The sequence below is a fragment of the Jaculus jaculus genome, chromosome 4, assembly GCF_020740685.1.
Source record: "Jaculus jaculus isolate mJacJac1 chromosome 4, mJacJac1.mat.Y.cur, whole genome shotgun sequence".
Taxonomy (NCBI): Eukaryota; Metazoa; Chordata; class Mammalia; order Rodentia; family Dipodidae; genus Jaculus; species Jaculus jaculus.
Window position 1 is genome coordinate 56,041,138 of NC_059105.1, and position 17,195 is coordinate 56,058,332.

The 17,195-nt window shown below is 37.6% G+C and overlaps 1 protein-coding gene across 1 annotated transcript in view; it reads right to left on the reverse strand.

Annotated features, from left to right (window-relative positions):
- Positions 1-4,565: 4,565 nt before the first annotated feature.
- Nup35 (nucleoporin 35) overlaps positions 4,566-17,195 on the reverse strand; it is a 33,786-nt gene continuing 21,156 nt past the window's right edge. The window contains exons 5-9 of the mRNA XM_004660277.2: positions 12,593-12,734; positions 9,256-9,325; positions 7,765-7,893; positions 6,444-6,608; positions 4,566-5,212 (exon numbers count right to left, since the gene is read on the reverse strand). Of these exons, the coding sequence (XP_004660334.1) occupies positions 5,135-5,212; positions 6,444-6,608; positions 7,765-7,893; positions 9,256-9,325; positions 12,593-12,734 (584 nt within the window). The 3' untranslated portion in view covers positions 4,566-5,134. The remainder of the gene's footprint in view (positions 5,213-6,443; positions 6,609-7,764; positions 7,894-9,255; positions 9,326-12,592; positions 12,735-17,195) is intronic.

A 17,195-nucleotide genomic window follows, 5' to 3' on the forward strand; every position in this document is an offset into this window, starting at 1 on the left:
ATACACAGGCTCCCCTCCCCCACCAAAAGTGCTAGCAAGCACCAGAGACCTGGGGAAGGGAGCTCACAGCACCCAGCACTGCCGACGAAAGAGGGACCTGAGCAGGAGCACAGCATAACTGAGACCAATATCATCCCAAACAGGAAGGATCTCACCTGGTCACAGGCTGACTTGGAACCCTAAAGCAGACCAGAAATGTTAACCTCCTAGTTGACAAGATTAAGGGTGTGGGGCAACACAAACCCTAAAAGACTGTGACTTTGTTAGAGGATCTGGTTGTCATAATACCTACTCTTGCATAAACACTCTGCTGTTTTTCATTGAATGTATACATTGTTTAGTTAAATTTTAGAATCTGCCTGTATTTTGTTCCATTCGGCCTACTTGATACTCTCGTAGCAGGCAGCTGGAGAAATGAACCTGAATCAGCAGGCTTTGTAAGCCGGCACCTTTAACGACTGAGCAATCTCCCTGCACCCCAAGTATTCTTCCTATTCAATACACATGATGTATCTTTTTTTTTTTTTTCATGGTAGGCTCTCACTCTAGCCCAGGCTGACCTGGAACTCTGTACTCCCAGGCTGACCTTGAACTCACAACATTCCTCCTACCTCTGCCTCTAAAGTGCTGGGATTAAAGGGATGCACCACCACAGCCAACTTTCTTATTGTACCTAAAGTGGGCTATAACTAGGTTTTCTTAATCCTATTGTTACTGCTTTGAGAATGACAAGAGCCTTTCTCAGCTCTGGAAGGGCTTGGCTTAGAGGATAGAGTGCAGAAAACTCAATACTAAAATTCCCCAAGAGAGTGATTCTCCAAATTTTTCAGACCAGTGAAAAATGACAGATGCAGATACTGTAAAAGGGCAGGTTAAATAAGGATTTGTTAGAAAGTAAAGACAAAAAGAAAAAGACAGAACTCTTGAGCTCAGAAGGGTCCCAACTGGGTAGGTGCCGAGTGACTTGAATTAGGTTGTGAGTTCATTTTTTTTTCACATATTTAGAAAATATTTTTATTTATGTGCAAGGAGAGAGAGGAAAGAAGAGAATGGGCACACCTGGGTCTTCATCTACTGAGAATGAATGACAGATGCATGTGTCACGTTGTCCTCTGACTTTTCATGGATATTGGGGAAGTGAACTCAAGCCCTCAGTCTTTGCAAGCAAGTGCGTTTCTCCAGCCCAAATTAGGGGTTCTTTATGCCCTTGAGAATATAAGTATCAAGACAGACTGGCGGGCTACCTAGAATGTATGTGGGAACATATGACAGGCTGAAGACTTGATAGCCTGGGGAATAAAAATCAAGCATCAAGTCAGGCTGGATACTTCTGAGTATATGTGAGGGGCTCCTAAGAAGCTGAAGTTTTAAAACAGAGGACTGATAACTTTGAATGGGCTTCTGGATTTTAGTTTCCATACTGATTTCTGGGCCTAGTAAATACTCTCTGTGCTTACTGTTAGGCCATAGAGATATCTGTATGTTGTTTTTGGGTCTTCAATGCTGACTGACTGCCTACAAAATTGGGCTACCTTACTTTTTGTTTGTTTTTTTCTTTTTTGAGGTAGAATCTGTCTCTAGTCCAGACTGACCTAGGCCATCTCAGGGTAGCCTCCAACTCATGGCAATCCTCCTACCTCTGCCTCCCAAATGCTGGGATGAAAGGCATGCACTACCAAGGCCAGTTTCTTTGATTTCTAAATCACCCTCCAATTATATATATTTTTGCAGTGCTATGGATCAAATCCAGAGCTGCATGCATGCTAGGCAAGCCCTGTATCACTGAGCTAACTTCCCAGCCCACCACCTTCCTTTTCTTCACATTCTCCTTGAGGTATTATTTGTTGTACATCTGCTTTAATTAATTCTAAACTAGTCTTAATTTCTTGTAAACTTTCCTGCTTTTCTAATATTTTTCCTTAAAATTTTCAGTTGTGATTATTATTCTGCATTTTGTATCAGTTTTAAAATATCTTATAAATCATTTTATGTACGTTTATCTACTTTATGGGTATTCATCAGTGGTTAATGTGCTATCATCTTTGTTTTTACAACTTAGCAGGATTTTTAAAATTTTATTTATTTATTTGTAAGCAGAGAGAGCAGAGAGACAGACAGAGTGGGTAGGCCAAGGCCTCTAGCCACTGCAGACGAACTCCAGATGCACATGCCCCTTGGACATCTGGCTTATGTGGGCCCTGGGGAATTGAACCTGTGTCCTTTGGCTTTGCAAGCAAATGCCTTAACCACTAAGCCATCTTTCCAGTCTAGGAATATTTTTATGTAAATCAATTTTATGAACTTTTAGAAGGAGCCTTGATTCAGAGATTTTACTAGCTTCATAGAGATCTGTGTTTGTTGTGTTTATATATTGCTCAAAGCAGAACTGAGTTCTGCTTATATTGAAAAAAAGATATAAAATATAATCTTAAGTTATAAGATTGTCATGTAAAACTGTTCTGATTTTAAAATACTCTACAAATATGGTGCTAGGCTGATATGCAAAGTGGGTAGATTCCTTAGTATTATTTCTTAGAAAACTAAGATCTTAAATAAAAAAAAAAAATCTAGCCAGACATGGTGGTGCATGCCTTTACTCCCAGCACTAAGGAGACAGAGGTAGGAGGATCACAGTGAGTTCAAGACCACCCTGAGACTACATACTGGAACTCTAGGTCAGCCTGAGCTCAAGTGAAATCCTACCTCAAAAAAACCAAAAAAGAAAAAAAAAAAAAATCAAAGCCTTCCTTATGTTGTTTGAGTTACCCTCTATGAAAATGTATTAAAGGAAAGATGCAGATTATCCACATACATGTGCTTAGGTCAAACATCATTTCAATTAGTTGGGCATGATGGCACATACCTTTATTCCAGCACTTGGGAGGCAGAGGTAGGAAGATCACTGTGAGTTCGATGTCACCCTGAGATTACATAGTGAATTCCAGGTCACTCAGAACTGGAGTAAAACCCTACCTTGAAAAACAATAAACAACAAACCAACAAAAAAGAAAAGATTATTTCAAATACCCCCCCTTTTTTTTACAAGAGCCACTGTGATGAGAATTTTACTGGCCAATGGAGATACTATGAACAAAAACAGAAAACTGGTTTAAATGGTAAATTGATTTAAGAAGGCAAAAGTCCACAATGATATAAAACTGATTTTTTAAAATTTATTTTTCTTTTTTTTTTTTTTGGGGGGGGGGAATCAGGTCTTGCTCTATCCCAGGCAGATCTCAAATTCATTATGTAGACTCAGGGTGGTTTCGAACTCACAATGATCCTCCTACCTCTGCCTACCAAGGGCTGACATTGAAGGTATACACCATACCTGGCAAAAATTATTTCTAAGTGCACAGGATACCGATACCATGAGCAGTAAGCAAGGTAACACAATATACCTGTGACCAGTGAGGAAGAGAAAGGATGAAATATTTATCCTTTCTGGGGGGGGATTAGAAAATTTTATTTATTGAGGGAAGTACACAGGCAAAGAAAGACACCCATGTAGCCTGGAAAAACTGCAAAGAGAGAAAAGAAAGTTCAAGGAGCTCCTGCAATGTGGGGAGCTAGAGGGAATAAAGACCCCCATGTAATGTAAGGGATAGAGGGGACTAGCTCTTCCCTCAGTTCAACTCAAGTTCGATGGTCTCAGCTAAGGGAAAACTCGCCCACAGCTGAGACATTCCCAAGTTTACCTGTCATTCTCATATTACTATAATCTTTACTAATCAAACCATAGTGGAGAAAGGTTCTTCTTTATAAAAGAATTCCAGCAAGTACAACAACAAGGACTGAGTTGAGTAAAATCAGTTTTACTGTCCTGAATACAAAAACTGACACAAGCTAGCATCAGTAATATATGCTTTTAGGACATTTCATACAGGTTACAGGGAACTTTGCAAAGGTGTCAGGTTTTATGTCTTAGTGATCAGGCTATGTATCATTCAAAGTCAGACAACTAGAATCATAAGCCTCTTGACATAATATGAAGTGTGCTATGCTACTGCCAAAAAATGAAATCAGAATTCTCTCTAGGTCTATAGGCTATAGAAAAACTGAATAAGCTAAACAAAAATGTCAACTTGGGACACTGTAGCAACTCACACGGCTGCTTCCTTAAGTGAAAATGTTGGAGGGCAGAGAGCAGGGAGAGAACAAGTTAGGAGCTTAAAACATGTATAAGAGACAGATTAACAATATTGTACACACCTTATAAATCATTTGAATAAACCAACAATAAAGATTTCATTTTAGAGTTAACTGAAATTTTTAAATGAATCAGATAATTGAATTAGACACTAACAAGCTATTATTAACTCTGCTAAGTGGAATAATTAAACTGATCATATATGGAAATATTCTTTTGTGATATGTCCAAGTATATGGATTAAAATTATTCCACAATTGAGAAGTGCTTCAAAAAAAAAAAAAAAGGAATCAAGTGTGGCAAAGCATAATAGTCACTAAAGCTACATTGAAGATATATAAAAATTAATGACATTTTCTATTATGCCAATGAGCAACTAAAACCTTTAAAAATAAGTCAGCCTTCAAAATATGAATTTGATACATATAAAGTGACAAAGTTTATTATTAAGAATTTTTAGCAGTTTAAAAGAATGCTTGGGTTTTAGAATAATGAAAGGTGACAATCCATCACAGGACATACAAAGATAATTAAGACTTATTAAATAGTATCTAAATTAAAAGGCCATAATTCAAATTACTAATTCAAAATACTAATTGTAATCACTGTGTGTTGGTAGTGGTAGCCTCCCTCCTTCATGAGTTCTCGAGACCACCTCGTCCTGCAGCCACTGAGGCACACTCACACTCGATGATTGCATTCCCGCAGTTGGTACTGAGCACACAGTGCTAGGCACACACTTATCAGAGAGCATACAAGCTCTCTGGAGGAATCTTCAGTTTCTTCAAAGTGGATCTCAAGCTTCTTTTAAAGTGCAAACTACAAATAAGTTGTATCCTTACACAACAGTGTCTCAAAGTATGTGCCTATCAACACTACCAAGAATGGTTATATAACTAACCAGAACAACCTGGCAGGACTGTGCTAACTCCCCATCAATGTAGCTGCTCCTCCTCGGTAGCAAAGTTCTTAGCTTTTGTTAGACTACCAGCCAAACATGTACTCCATGGCTCTTGATACAAGGCTATCATCTTTCTTTGGGGTTTGTCTGTCAGAAATAACCTATTAAAAAACACAGAAGAAAAATAAAGCTGTTAGGTTATTGTTCATCCAGTGACAGTCATTCTACATTTAATGGCTAACTTAAAATACAAGCTCAAAAAAATATAAAATAGAAATACTAAAATACATTTATAACACCGAACTGCATATTATAAACCGCATATTATAAAATTGAACTTAGGGAAAACCTCACTCACTATTTGTATAAAGCAAATAACATTGCAATATAAATGAAAATAAGAAAAAAGAACATTTCTAGAATAATCTACATATTACAGGGTGGTCAAGATACTAAATGTTCACCAGCGCCTATTAGAGCACACACATTTCATGTGCTTTGTTTCAGAAATTGTGTGAAAACTCAGAACTCTTGACATTCATCACAATTATCATACCATTCTTCAAAACAAGCACGGGCTTCCTGCAACTTAAAATGACAATATTTTGCATGTTTGTTCACACCTACATGGGTGTATGTGAGTTTAGGAGTGTACATGTACATATACATCCACGAGCATGGAGGCTAGAGGTCAATGTTCTCAATTGTTCTCAACCTTGTTTTTCAGGACAACTCTCAAAATCTAAACCTAGAAGTCACTGATCCACCAAGCCCTATAGATCCCACCTCTACCTCCCCAGCACTACAGGCATGCACGACCACTCCTCATATTTTACTTAGGTGTTGGGGATCTGAGATCAGGCGTTCACACTTGCAAGGCCAGCACTTTATCAGCAGTCTCTCCATCTCATGAAATGACCAAACTTCATCTTCAATTCTAAAATCTCCATAGTGTCTTTTAAAAATCAATGCTACTCCAACTTAAGGTTCTACATTTTGGATACCATCACCTTACCCACCACTTTATAACAATGAATACAGGGGTCATTTTGTTGTATATGCAAATATAACTTGGAAAAATTAAAAACAGACTTTCAAAATATTTTAAGAAATCGCTTTTTTTTCCCTGTACTACAAATTAAACCAAACACCTTTAAGTGCTCTACCACTGAGATACATCCCTAGATTAGGCAAGGAAAATTTTTAAATATTTGAGACAACTTTCTAGCTGACAGAGACTTTAAGCTTTAAAATAGGAAAATATGAGCTTGACAGTTAATTCATGACAGTATATTAACAGGAAATATTGATGGCCAATTTATCAATCCAGTGAAACAGTTAAAACTAGTTGTGATACATTTGTTGTACACTCAGTCTTCATCCTTAATATACCTGATAGTCACTGGTGGAAGCTTTGTATGCTGTAGCAAGAGGCCTCATGGTAGAAATCCTAGGAGTACTTCCAAGTGGTGTTGGTGTACCTAATGTTTTGATTGGTGGCGTAAAGGCTAGAGATGGAGATGGCAAAGCACATCTGTCACCATTTTCCATGACACTCTGCAGAAATAAATAAATCCTTGTTCATAAAGAATATACTATACTTTCAAAGGGGAAAGTGTGGTGGGGGGGGAGGGAATTACCAAGGGATATTTTTTATAATCATGAAAAATGCTAATAAAAATTTTAAAAAAAGAATATACTATATAATATAGCATAATAACTTCAAAGAAAATTTAATTAAAGGAGGTATGCTAAATTTGATCTTTTAAACCTTTAAAATCACTTTGGATTTGATAGAACAATATATTTATGAGCTTGTATTTGAAATAGAATTTTCAGCATGAAATGTCTAGCTCAAACAATCTCAATATAATTATACAAAGGAGAATGTCCTAGCATGTCTGGAAAGATAACTCAGTGAGTAAAATACTTGCTTTACAGAGAAGGGAGGGAGGGGATGGATGGGAAACCTAAAATGGAAGATTTAATCAAAATCTAAAGCTATTTTAGTACCAGTAACCCCACACCATCCTCCACCTTCTGGAAACATTTTTTATAGCAAAAATCAGTAACTGTACAGTTCCATAAATTATAAAGACATAAACCTTGTCTGCTTTCCTTGCTAATATGTATACTGCCAACAAGCAGTATGCATGTAGAAGTATGCATACACTTACTTTTAAGTATGTTCACAATGATTTGATACAAGAAAACTTTAAATTGTACTCAGTATTATTTTTAAATAAGTTTAAAAGATTTTCAAATAGACAAAGTTCAGCTATCTAGAGTTAATCAACCACATATGTGGAATCCTTCATGCTGCAGTGACAGCCAACATTTCTTTGAAGTGTTTCTTAGTACGATGCTGCTCTGAACAATAAACAGAAGGGGCAGGGTGTGGTGGCACACACCTTTAATCCCAGCACTTGGGAGGCAGAGGTAGGAGGATCACTGTGAGTTTGAGGTCAGCCTGGAACTACAAAATGAGCTCCAACTCAGCCTGGGCTAGAGTGATGCTCTACCTCAAAAATACAACAGCAAAAAACAAAACGGAATGGGGAGTCAGTCAAGAATTCTAAATCCAGGTCTCATTTTAACCATTCTATATAAATAAGCCCTTTTGACCTCTTTATCTAAAAAGTAAAAGGGTTGGGGTGGACTATCTAAAGTCCTGTGATTGTTAACTATGTTCCTTGTATCACTAAAAGCTTACTTTATCTATACATGGCTTCACACCAATCATGATAGATTCTCCAAATATTCTCCCATCTTTGCTTAAGGCTTTCCGAGCTTGCAGTTTAGATTGATAACGAATATGCATCCAATTTCCTGTATTAGACATCTGCAAAGAATGAACAGTTTCTTACAATGTAAAATGTGTAACATAAACACTTAATATATGCATTCTATCAAAAATAGAAGCATGAAGCCAGGCGTGATGGTTCACAACTTTAATCCCAGCACTAGAGAGGCAGAGGTAGGTATATCACTGTGAGTTCAAGGCCACCCTGAGACTTCATAGTGAATTCCAGGTCAGCCTGGGCTAGAGTGAGACCCTACCTCGAAAAACAAACAAAAAGAAACAGGATAATAAATTTAAACTTTTGTTTTTATTTGGTAACATAAAAAGGTGTGTATACTGGGTGTGGTGGGCACATGCCTTTAAACCCAGAACCTAGGAGGCACAAGTAGGAGGATCACCATGAGTTTGAGAACACCATGAGACTACATAGTGAGTTCCAGGTTAGCCTGGGCTAGAGTGAGACCCTACCTCGAAAAAACAAAAACAAAACAAAAAGCTGTACAATATAATTCAAAACAAATTCTATGGAGGGAGCTGGAGAGATGCCTCCATGGTTAAGGCGCCATTCTCTATTATCCATATATAGCCAGATGCACAAGAAGACACGTGCATTTGGAGTTCGTGTTCAGCGGCTAGAGGCCCTGGCTTGCCCATACTCACTCTTTGTCTTTTATTCCCTCTCATTCCTCCCTTTCTTCTTACAAAAAAAAATTTTTTAATATTTTTAAAATATTCCTGTGGAAAGTTTATGTAATTCATGATCCAGATTTTTATTTATTCTCTAAAAATATGAACATGTAGTAAATTTTATTTGAAAGTAATTCTCAAATGACAACTGTTTTTTATAAACTATTATACTGACATCAATTTTTTTTTCCTTTGTTGGTTTTTCAAGGTTGGGTCTCACTCTAGCTCAGGCTGACCTGGAATTCACTATGCAGTCTCACGGTGGCCTTGAACTTTCGGTGATTCTCCTACCTCTGCCTCAGAAGTCCTGAGATTAAAGGCATGCACCATCACACCCGGCTAAAAAATTTTTAATGTATTCAGCAATATGATTTTGTGTAAGAATAAATCTCTATTAAGAGAAGAAAATTGGAGCCAGGCATGATGGCACAAACCTTTAATACTATCTACACAGGAACCTGACAGTACGAGGAAAAGATGATGACATCAAAACGAAACAGACACTAACCGAGAGGGAGGAGGATATGGAAAGTTGATTTGTGAAGGGCAAAGTGTATGCGTGTATGGGGGGGTTATCATGGTTTATTGCCTATAAATTATGGAAGCTGTCAACAAAAAAAGTTAAAAAATAAAATAAAAATTCAGAGTAGTTTCCTTCAATTCACAGCATCCCTTTCCTTAGTGAATATCTTAACAGAAAAAAAAAAGTCTTACCACATGCTTTAAGATATTTCCATATTGTGCAAATTGTAACAATATATAAGAAGCAGATGCTTGTGGAAACCTGAAAAACCAAAAAAGGTGGTCTAAACAAAACCATCAATTTCCACTCATAATACAATGTCAAGCTATCATACTTACAAGTGATGCACAATAAACTTTTCCAGCATTATAAAAGACATTAATAAAAGATCCCCTAGCATCCTGTTTTCTCCTGAGTTAATTCTATCAATGGTCAGTCACTCAAAAACAAAGACCTTAAAATTAATTTTGAATTGATTATTCTCCATCCACTGACCCACCCTGAAATCCTTAAAATTCCCATAGCTTATGCCACAGCTATTCAAATGCAGCTAACTAGCTGGTCTTCTGTACAGCATTTATTTTACAGTAGGTACTTATGACCAATACTTAGGCATATTACAGTTATTAAAAGGAAAGTAGTATAAATTCTACAGATTTATCATTCTGCAGTATCATCTAAAACATTCTAAAATTTAGCACTCAGTACCAAATGAGCTCCAGTACCAACAGTAACAAAGGATAGTACTGAGAATTTAATAGCAGTATTTGGATAAGAAAATATTTCTGTAGAGACTGAATCTTTTTATAGCAAGTATGCTTACTCTTATACTTCAAACTAAAGTGATTTTTTTGTGTGTGTATATTTAAGAGATATATATAGAGAAAATGGGTGCACCAATACCTCTTGTCACTGCAAATGAACTCCAGACATATATACCACTTTATACATTTGGCCTTGCACGGCACTGGGAAATTGAACCCAAGCCATTAGACTTTGCAAGCCAGAACCTTCTGAGCTATCTCCCCAGACGGACCTAAAGTGATTGTCTATTTGAAAACAGTAATATATTTAACAGTATAAAACATTCATCTGAAGGTTTCTGTTAACCACTAGCAGTATTTGAATTAGACAACCCTAAAGAAAATAATCCAAGCCAAAAAGAATGAGCAACTAAAGCACATCAAAATTGGTATAACATACCCACTGCATACAGCATTGGAATTGGATGTTATTTTAATTTACTTATATATCTTTGGGTATGAGATTTCAAGTATCAAAGAAAAACGTGACAAGATGTCTCAAGAGCATAAAGCTACAAAGCAGAAAAAGGACTGAAAATGAGGCAGACATTTAAGAGCTAAGTTCTAAGAACCTTAGGCCACTTTTATATAGAACCCAATATCCTAATCTAATAGTCTTTAGACAAACTTTTTTTTTTTAATCATGATTTTTTAAAATTTATCTGTGAGTACACAGAGAGAGTATGGGCACGGCCTCTTACAACTGCAGACAAACTACAGACACATATGCCACTTTGTACATCTGACTTTATACTGGCCCAGCAGGCTTAGCATGAAAGCAAGCACCTTTAACTGCTGAGCCATCTCCCCTGCCTTCTAATACACCTTAAGGTATCACTCAAAACAATGAATATTTTGATTCTGAGTCAGCACAAAAAAAGTTAAAAGAACAAAGAACATACACAATGCAGCTTAGAAATACTTCCCTATGAATGATCAAAATAAAATGCTTTATTCCTTAAAGGAAGATGTTTCAGTCTTACAAGTAAACTCATATATAGAATGAGTAAAGCATAAAAGTTACTGGGTAAGAGTGATGGCTTAGTGGTTAAGGTACTTGCTGGCAAAGCCAAAGGATCCAAGTTCAATTCCCCAGGACCTACATAAACCAATTGCATAAGCTGGTATTTGCAATAATAGCTGAAAGCCCTGGCGCATCCATTCTCTCCCTCCTTCTCTCTCTCTCTCTCAAAAATTTTAAGAAATAAGTTATAACACACAGAACTGGAGAAAGTATCTTAAAAATCAAAAAAAGAAGACTAAAATCAATTTAAGTAATTTATGCAGTTACTGTAACCCTTAAAGTCATCCATTGCTATACAGACTGAAGAGACTTGAAAGTGGCCCTACATGCTCAACAACTGGCAGTTATTTTATGAGAAAGTATAAAGAAAAAGAAAATCAAAAGGCCAGCCTAAATGCTTCATGAACAGGGCTGGACACAGGTTTTTCAAGAGAATGGCTTTGATTTTTATTGAAATAGAGCCAGAAACAGAGAATCTCTCCAAAGATAAACTCAAAACAGGTAACAATCATAACTGTAATGAGAAAAACAAATTATAGCTGGGGACAAATGTAAGATAGAAGACTTTTTACCATATATTCATAAATCTTTATAACATTTTGTTTTTGTTTTATTTTATCATTTTTTCGAGGTAGGGTCTCACTCTAGCCTGGGCTGACCTGAAATTCTTATGTAGTCTCAGGCTGGCTTTTAATCCCTACCTCTACTGGGATTCCACCATGTTCCATGTTCCACCACACCCAGCCTTTTTAACTTTTAAATAAATTCCATTAAATATTTACTGTATATTCTATCTTCAAGGAGCTTAGTAAAGTTCAACATAAATGTGACAAATCATACTCTGAGAAATGAAGCACATGATATGTAAAACATCAGCTGAATTCAAAAGATCTGAGTTTTGCTGAAGCTTTGCTTTTGAACTGTGAGTCTCTGAACAAAGCACAGTATTTGTCTACACTCCACTACCTTTGCCTATGAAAGTTAGATTTAGTAGCATGATCTTTATGGTGTAAAAAGTAATTTTGACAGTAAAAATTAACTAATTACATACATCTAGGACTAAGACTGCCATCCTGTTTATAATCAATACTCTGTATTACATACTTCACACACTGTATGTATAGACATGAATCTCAATTTTTAAGTATAGATGAAAATAACCACTAGAAAGTACCTCAGCCTAAAGGAACAACCTTGACTGCAGCAACTATTAAATATGAACGAGAAAATAATTGGAGACAAAGAGTACATACACAAATTCTTTTTAAAATATTAAACATTAGCCAAGCAGAATGACATGCCTTTAATCCCAGCACTCAGGAGACAGATAGGAGGATCACTGTGAGTTCCCACCCTGAGACCACATAGTGAATTTCAGGTCAGCCTGGGCTAGAGCAAGACCCTACTTTGAAACGGCTCCCCGCCAAAAATACATATATAATCAAACCTCAAGCTCCAGTTAATGACATGCAAGCTCAGGTATTGGGGTGATCTATGACTTAGTGGGAAGTAAACCAAAACAGAAGAGTAACAGGTGGGCAGATGGCAAAGCAAATGTAGCACGCTGCATCAGCTGCAGAGCTTAGCGGTGGATACATGGGTGTTTGCTCTCCAAGTCATTCCATACTGTTCTATGTTCTTAATCATATTCATAAAATACTGGAGTAGAGGATGCTTTTTTTTAAGATTCAAAATTCTTACCCAAACACAGTCACCCAGGTGTCATCAAGGTGGTCTTCTGAAGTCAGAGAATCTCCCTGAGTATAAAAAGGATCCAACTGGGCAGGAGATAGCGTTGTCTTTCGTGGTTGACCAATATTTGCTGGACTAAACATACTTTGCCCTATATTGGTAAAGTTTGTAAGTTAGTCACTGATATAAGAATACCGGTTTATTTTAAAGCAAAGATCTCATTTTCAAAGAAAAAAGTATCAGAGATCGGCAATTACATAAAACAGTTTAAACTCTACAACTGTAAATAAATGGTAATTTTTTACTACCATATAAAACAGCAAACTCATTAATAACTGGGCACAGTTCACAATCCTGCAAATGTTTAAGTATGTTACAAATTTGTCAAATGTCATTGATTTCTAGATAAGCCACCTGAAAAATCTCTTGGTCAAGTCAAGGCTTCTGCCAGATTCATCCTACAAAGCCAACCACAGCATCTCAGCTTTAAAAACATTCAAAAGCGAAGGATGTGAGTGTGCAGAACAAAAAAAGGTAAAAGAATGGATTGTGATCAAATCACATTATGCACACATATAAAAATGATCAATAAGTCTTTTTTTAGGGGCTGGAGAGATGGCTTAGCGGTTAAGCGCTTGCCTGTGAAGCCTAACTACCCCAGTTCGAGGCTCAGTTCCCCAGGTCCCACGTTAGCCAGAGGCACAAGGGGGCGCACGCGTCTAGAGTTCGTTTGCAGATGCTGGAAGCCCTGGCGCGCCCATTTCCTCTCTCTCCCTCTGTCTTTCTCTCTGTGTCTGTCGCTCTCAAATAAATAAATAAATAAATAAAGCTTTAAAAAAAGTCTTTTTTAATATTCAAATTGGCTCTTTACTCACAGAATGAGGTTCAAATATTTTATTATCCAGTGTTTGCCAACCTAATTGTTCCAGCATGCCCCTCAATAATATGTACCCTACCTTGCAAAATGAGAATGCAAAATTCTTAAATTAGATCATTCCTATCTGAAAGATCAAAATGTATTATTTCTTTTTTTCTTTAGTATTTTTTTCAATTTATTTTCAAACAGAGAGACAGAGAGATTGGGCATGCCAGGGCCTCCAGCCACTACAGACTCCAGACACATATGCCACTTTATGCATATGGCCTTAGTGGGTACTGGGGAATCAAACTTGGGTAATTAATTAGGCTTTGAAGACAAGTGCCTTAACCACTGAGCCATCTCTCCAGACCCAACATGAAGTTTTACTTGCCCCTTTAACTCTCTCAATGAGACTTTTCCAGAGCTTACTTGATGTGATTCAATGGATTATGGTTGGAGATGCAATTGCATAAAAATGCAGCTATATTTTATTAAGCTAGGTACTTCCTTAGAGAAACATAAACCAAGGCTGAAAGAGATGGTGCAGTGATGAAAGGGGTTTGCTTGAAAAGCCTAATGGCCTGCGTCTAACTCCCTAGTACCCACAGAAAAACAGATACACAAAGTGGTGCATGCGTCTAGTTTGTTGGCAGTAGCAGGAGGCCCTGGTGCAACCATCTTTCTCTCCTTACAAAGGAACAAACAAAAGTTCAAAATCATAAACTAATATGCCACCTTTATCAGGAAAACTCTATTGGTAGAGAAATTTTGACTGAGTAAATTCAAGGGCAGCCTGGGCTAGAGTGAGTTCCAGGTCAGCCAGGGCTAGAGTGAGACCCTGCTTCAAAAAATTAAAAAACAAAGACAAAGAAAGAGACATTCTAAACTGTATTTTCATGTTCAAATAGTAAGTAGTCCAGAGATAGACTGAACACTGAAGCACACAGGAAATCTGAAAAGCCAAATTCAAGAAAATAAAATATACATCAAATATTATCAAGAAAAAAATCAAAAGGAGGGACTGGGGAGTAGATTCAGTAGTTAAAAGTGCTTGTTCTACAACTCTGCCAAAAAGAGTCCTCAGCATCCCGGTAAAGCCAACCACAAAGTAACTCCAGGCCTAATGCACCCACAACGATTGAGATGTGGAGCCAGAAGAACCCTGAGATTCACAAGGCCAGCTAGACTGGCCTTTCTGGAAGAAAAACCAATGAGACTATCTCACAAACAGGGAGGGTAGAATAGGCCCAACACCCTGAAGTTGTCCTTTCTTCAACCCCCCCCCCCCCACACACACACAGCCTCTGCCAGAATCAACTGAGAGTCTGTATCTTAAAAAGACTCAGGATAAAGACATCACCTTCATACATTATCAGTGCTAAAGGGCTTGCCTGGAATGCACAGGACCCATGGATTCATCCTAGTACTACCAAAAAAGGATAAAAAAAGAAACCCTAGATAACAGAACCCCAGTGTAATACATAACTGTCTTTTATAATTATCTAGATTCTAAAACTCAGTTTATACTTTTAAGAAACAAAACAGACAATATAAAGCAAATAATGAAAGGAATGCTAAACAACATAGATGCATAATAAGTAGTTTTTTATTCCATCACCACGGATGTATCTAATAAATAAAAAGCATTTCTAAAAAAAGATATTCAGAATGAAAAGTCCCAATTCAACCATATGACCTTTAAGAGTAAGACAAATTAAAATTAAGTCTCAAATGAATAAGCAATCTAATTTTTGCCTTGTCAACTAACCTAAAAAAACTAATTACTTATACATAATCTAAAAGCATTTACTTAAGTGTAGCATAATTGCTCCCTCCCCCTTGTTAATGTTTAATTGCTCCACTGATTTCACTTCCTTTAAATCAGACTTCTGGTACCTATACACTTTACAAGATGAAAATAAAGTGTGCCTATCACTCCATATCAAACTGAACTATAATTTGTCTCCCTTGGTAAATCACTACACAAACATTCTTCATAAAATCAGAATATAAGGCAGGCAAAAGACCTTATTGCTTTTAATGAAAATGCCTTCAATTAAAGAACAGATTCAATTATTCCAAAATAAATGACTAATCTGTGTGAAAACAAAAATATAAAACAAGTAGCAAATCTTAAATAGACATATGACAAATGAACACAGGGAAGAAGGGTTCCTGGCAACGTTACCTTCTTACCACGAAACAAACATTGCACAAATGTGTCATGAAGAACCTAACTTTAGCCTAATGTAGGTCTGGCCTGTCTGCTTTCAGAAAGTAGCATCTAAAGCCTAGGAGAGTCTCCAGCATCAGCAGCATCTTTCTCATTCATGGTGGATCCCTCACAGTGGACGTGATGGTTCATACTAGTAAGGTGGAATAGACAACTTCAGTTGCTGGGATGAGCATCCAAACCAGGCACCGTTTGTGGGAGGAATTGCATTCATTGGAAGCTTACAGATCAGCCAGAAGGTCCATAATAGCAAAACAAGCTGGCCCACTTTCACAGGCCCACACTGAGAAAAAAGCCAAAAGCTACACCACCACCACAAGCAAGTACACTTCAGGAACTCCAGTCAGATCTACAACAAAGCTCCAGCATTTGCATATTTTAGACTGGAATTCCAAATCCACCCCCACACCTTAAGGTTGGATCCTAGGATCCACCTACTATGTATGACACCAAGTTACAAGCTTGAATAAAACTCCTGAATCTATTGGTGGCCATCTATTCAAACCATAACAGAAGGTGACTCACTGTAGAAGCTAATGACTGCACACATGGCTATGATTTAAAAAGATGGCTCTGAGCTAATATACAGCTTTAATGCCAGCATTGGGAGGGAGAGGTAGGAAGATCACCAGAGGTTTTAGGCCTCCCCAAGACTACATAGTGATTTCCAGGTCAGCCTGGACTAGAGTGAAACCCTACCTCAAAAAACCATAAAAAATAAATAATAAGATGGCTCTCTGAGCCACATGATGATATCATCACTCCTCTGGGAAGAGGGACTGAAAAACAGCTTCAGTCAACTGATCAATGGTTATTCTATGTGTGGTGGCTTAACTCGGGTGTTCCCCATAAACTCCTGTGTTCTGTCTGAATGCTTGCCCATGAGGTGATGACAATATGAGAGGTGGAGCCTTGCTGGAGGTGTATTGCTGGGGGTGTACCTTGAGGGTTTATTAGCCACAGCTTCCCAGGGTTAGTTTGGCACTCTCTGTGGCTACTACCCAACTAATATAGGCAAGGAGGTGATGTGCACCCTCTGCTCATGCCATGAAGCTTCACCCCCAAACTGTAACCTAAAATAAACAACTTTCCTCTGTCAGCTGAAGGTGACAACAGCCGAGTACGGTGGCACACACTTATAATCCCAGCACTTGGAAGGCAGAGGTAGGAGGATCTTTGAGAGTTCGAGTCCACTCTGAGACTACATAGTGAATTCCAGGTCAGCCTGAACAAGGGTGAGACCCCAAGTCTAAAAACCAAAACCAAAACAAAAAAAAAAAAAGGAAGAAAAAGGTGACGACAACATAGAAGTTCCATTGCATCCCCTCCTTTCTCACACTCTGCACATGGCCAAACATGAATGCTGGCAAGGTAACGTCTCCCTGCAAGGACAATATGGGAATGTGGGAACTTCCCATTCTAATCGCTATCAAACTTTACCTTGTGTCTTTTCCTTTTTCTAACTTGTACCTTTTCTGCTGTGATTGTAATATCAGAATGGCACTTTCAGTGGACTGTGT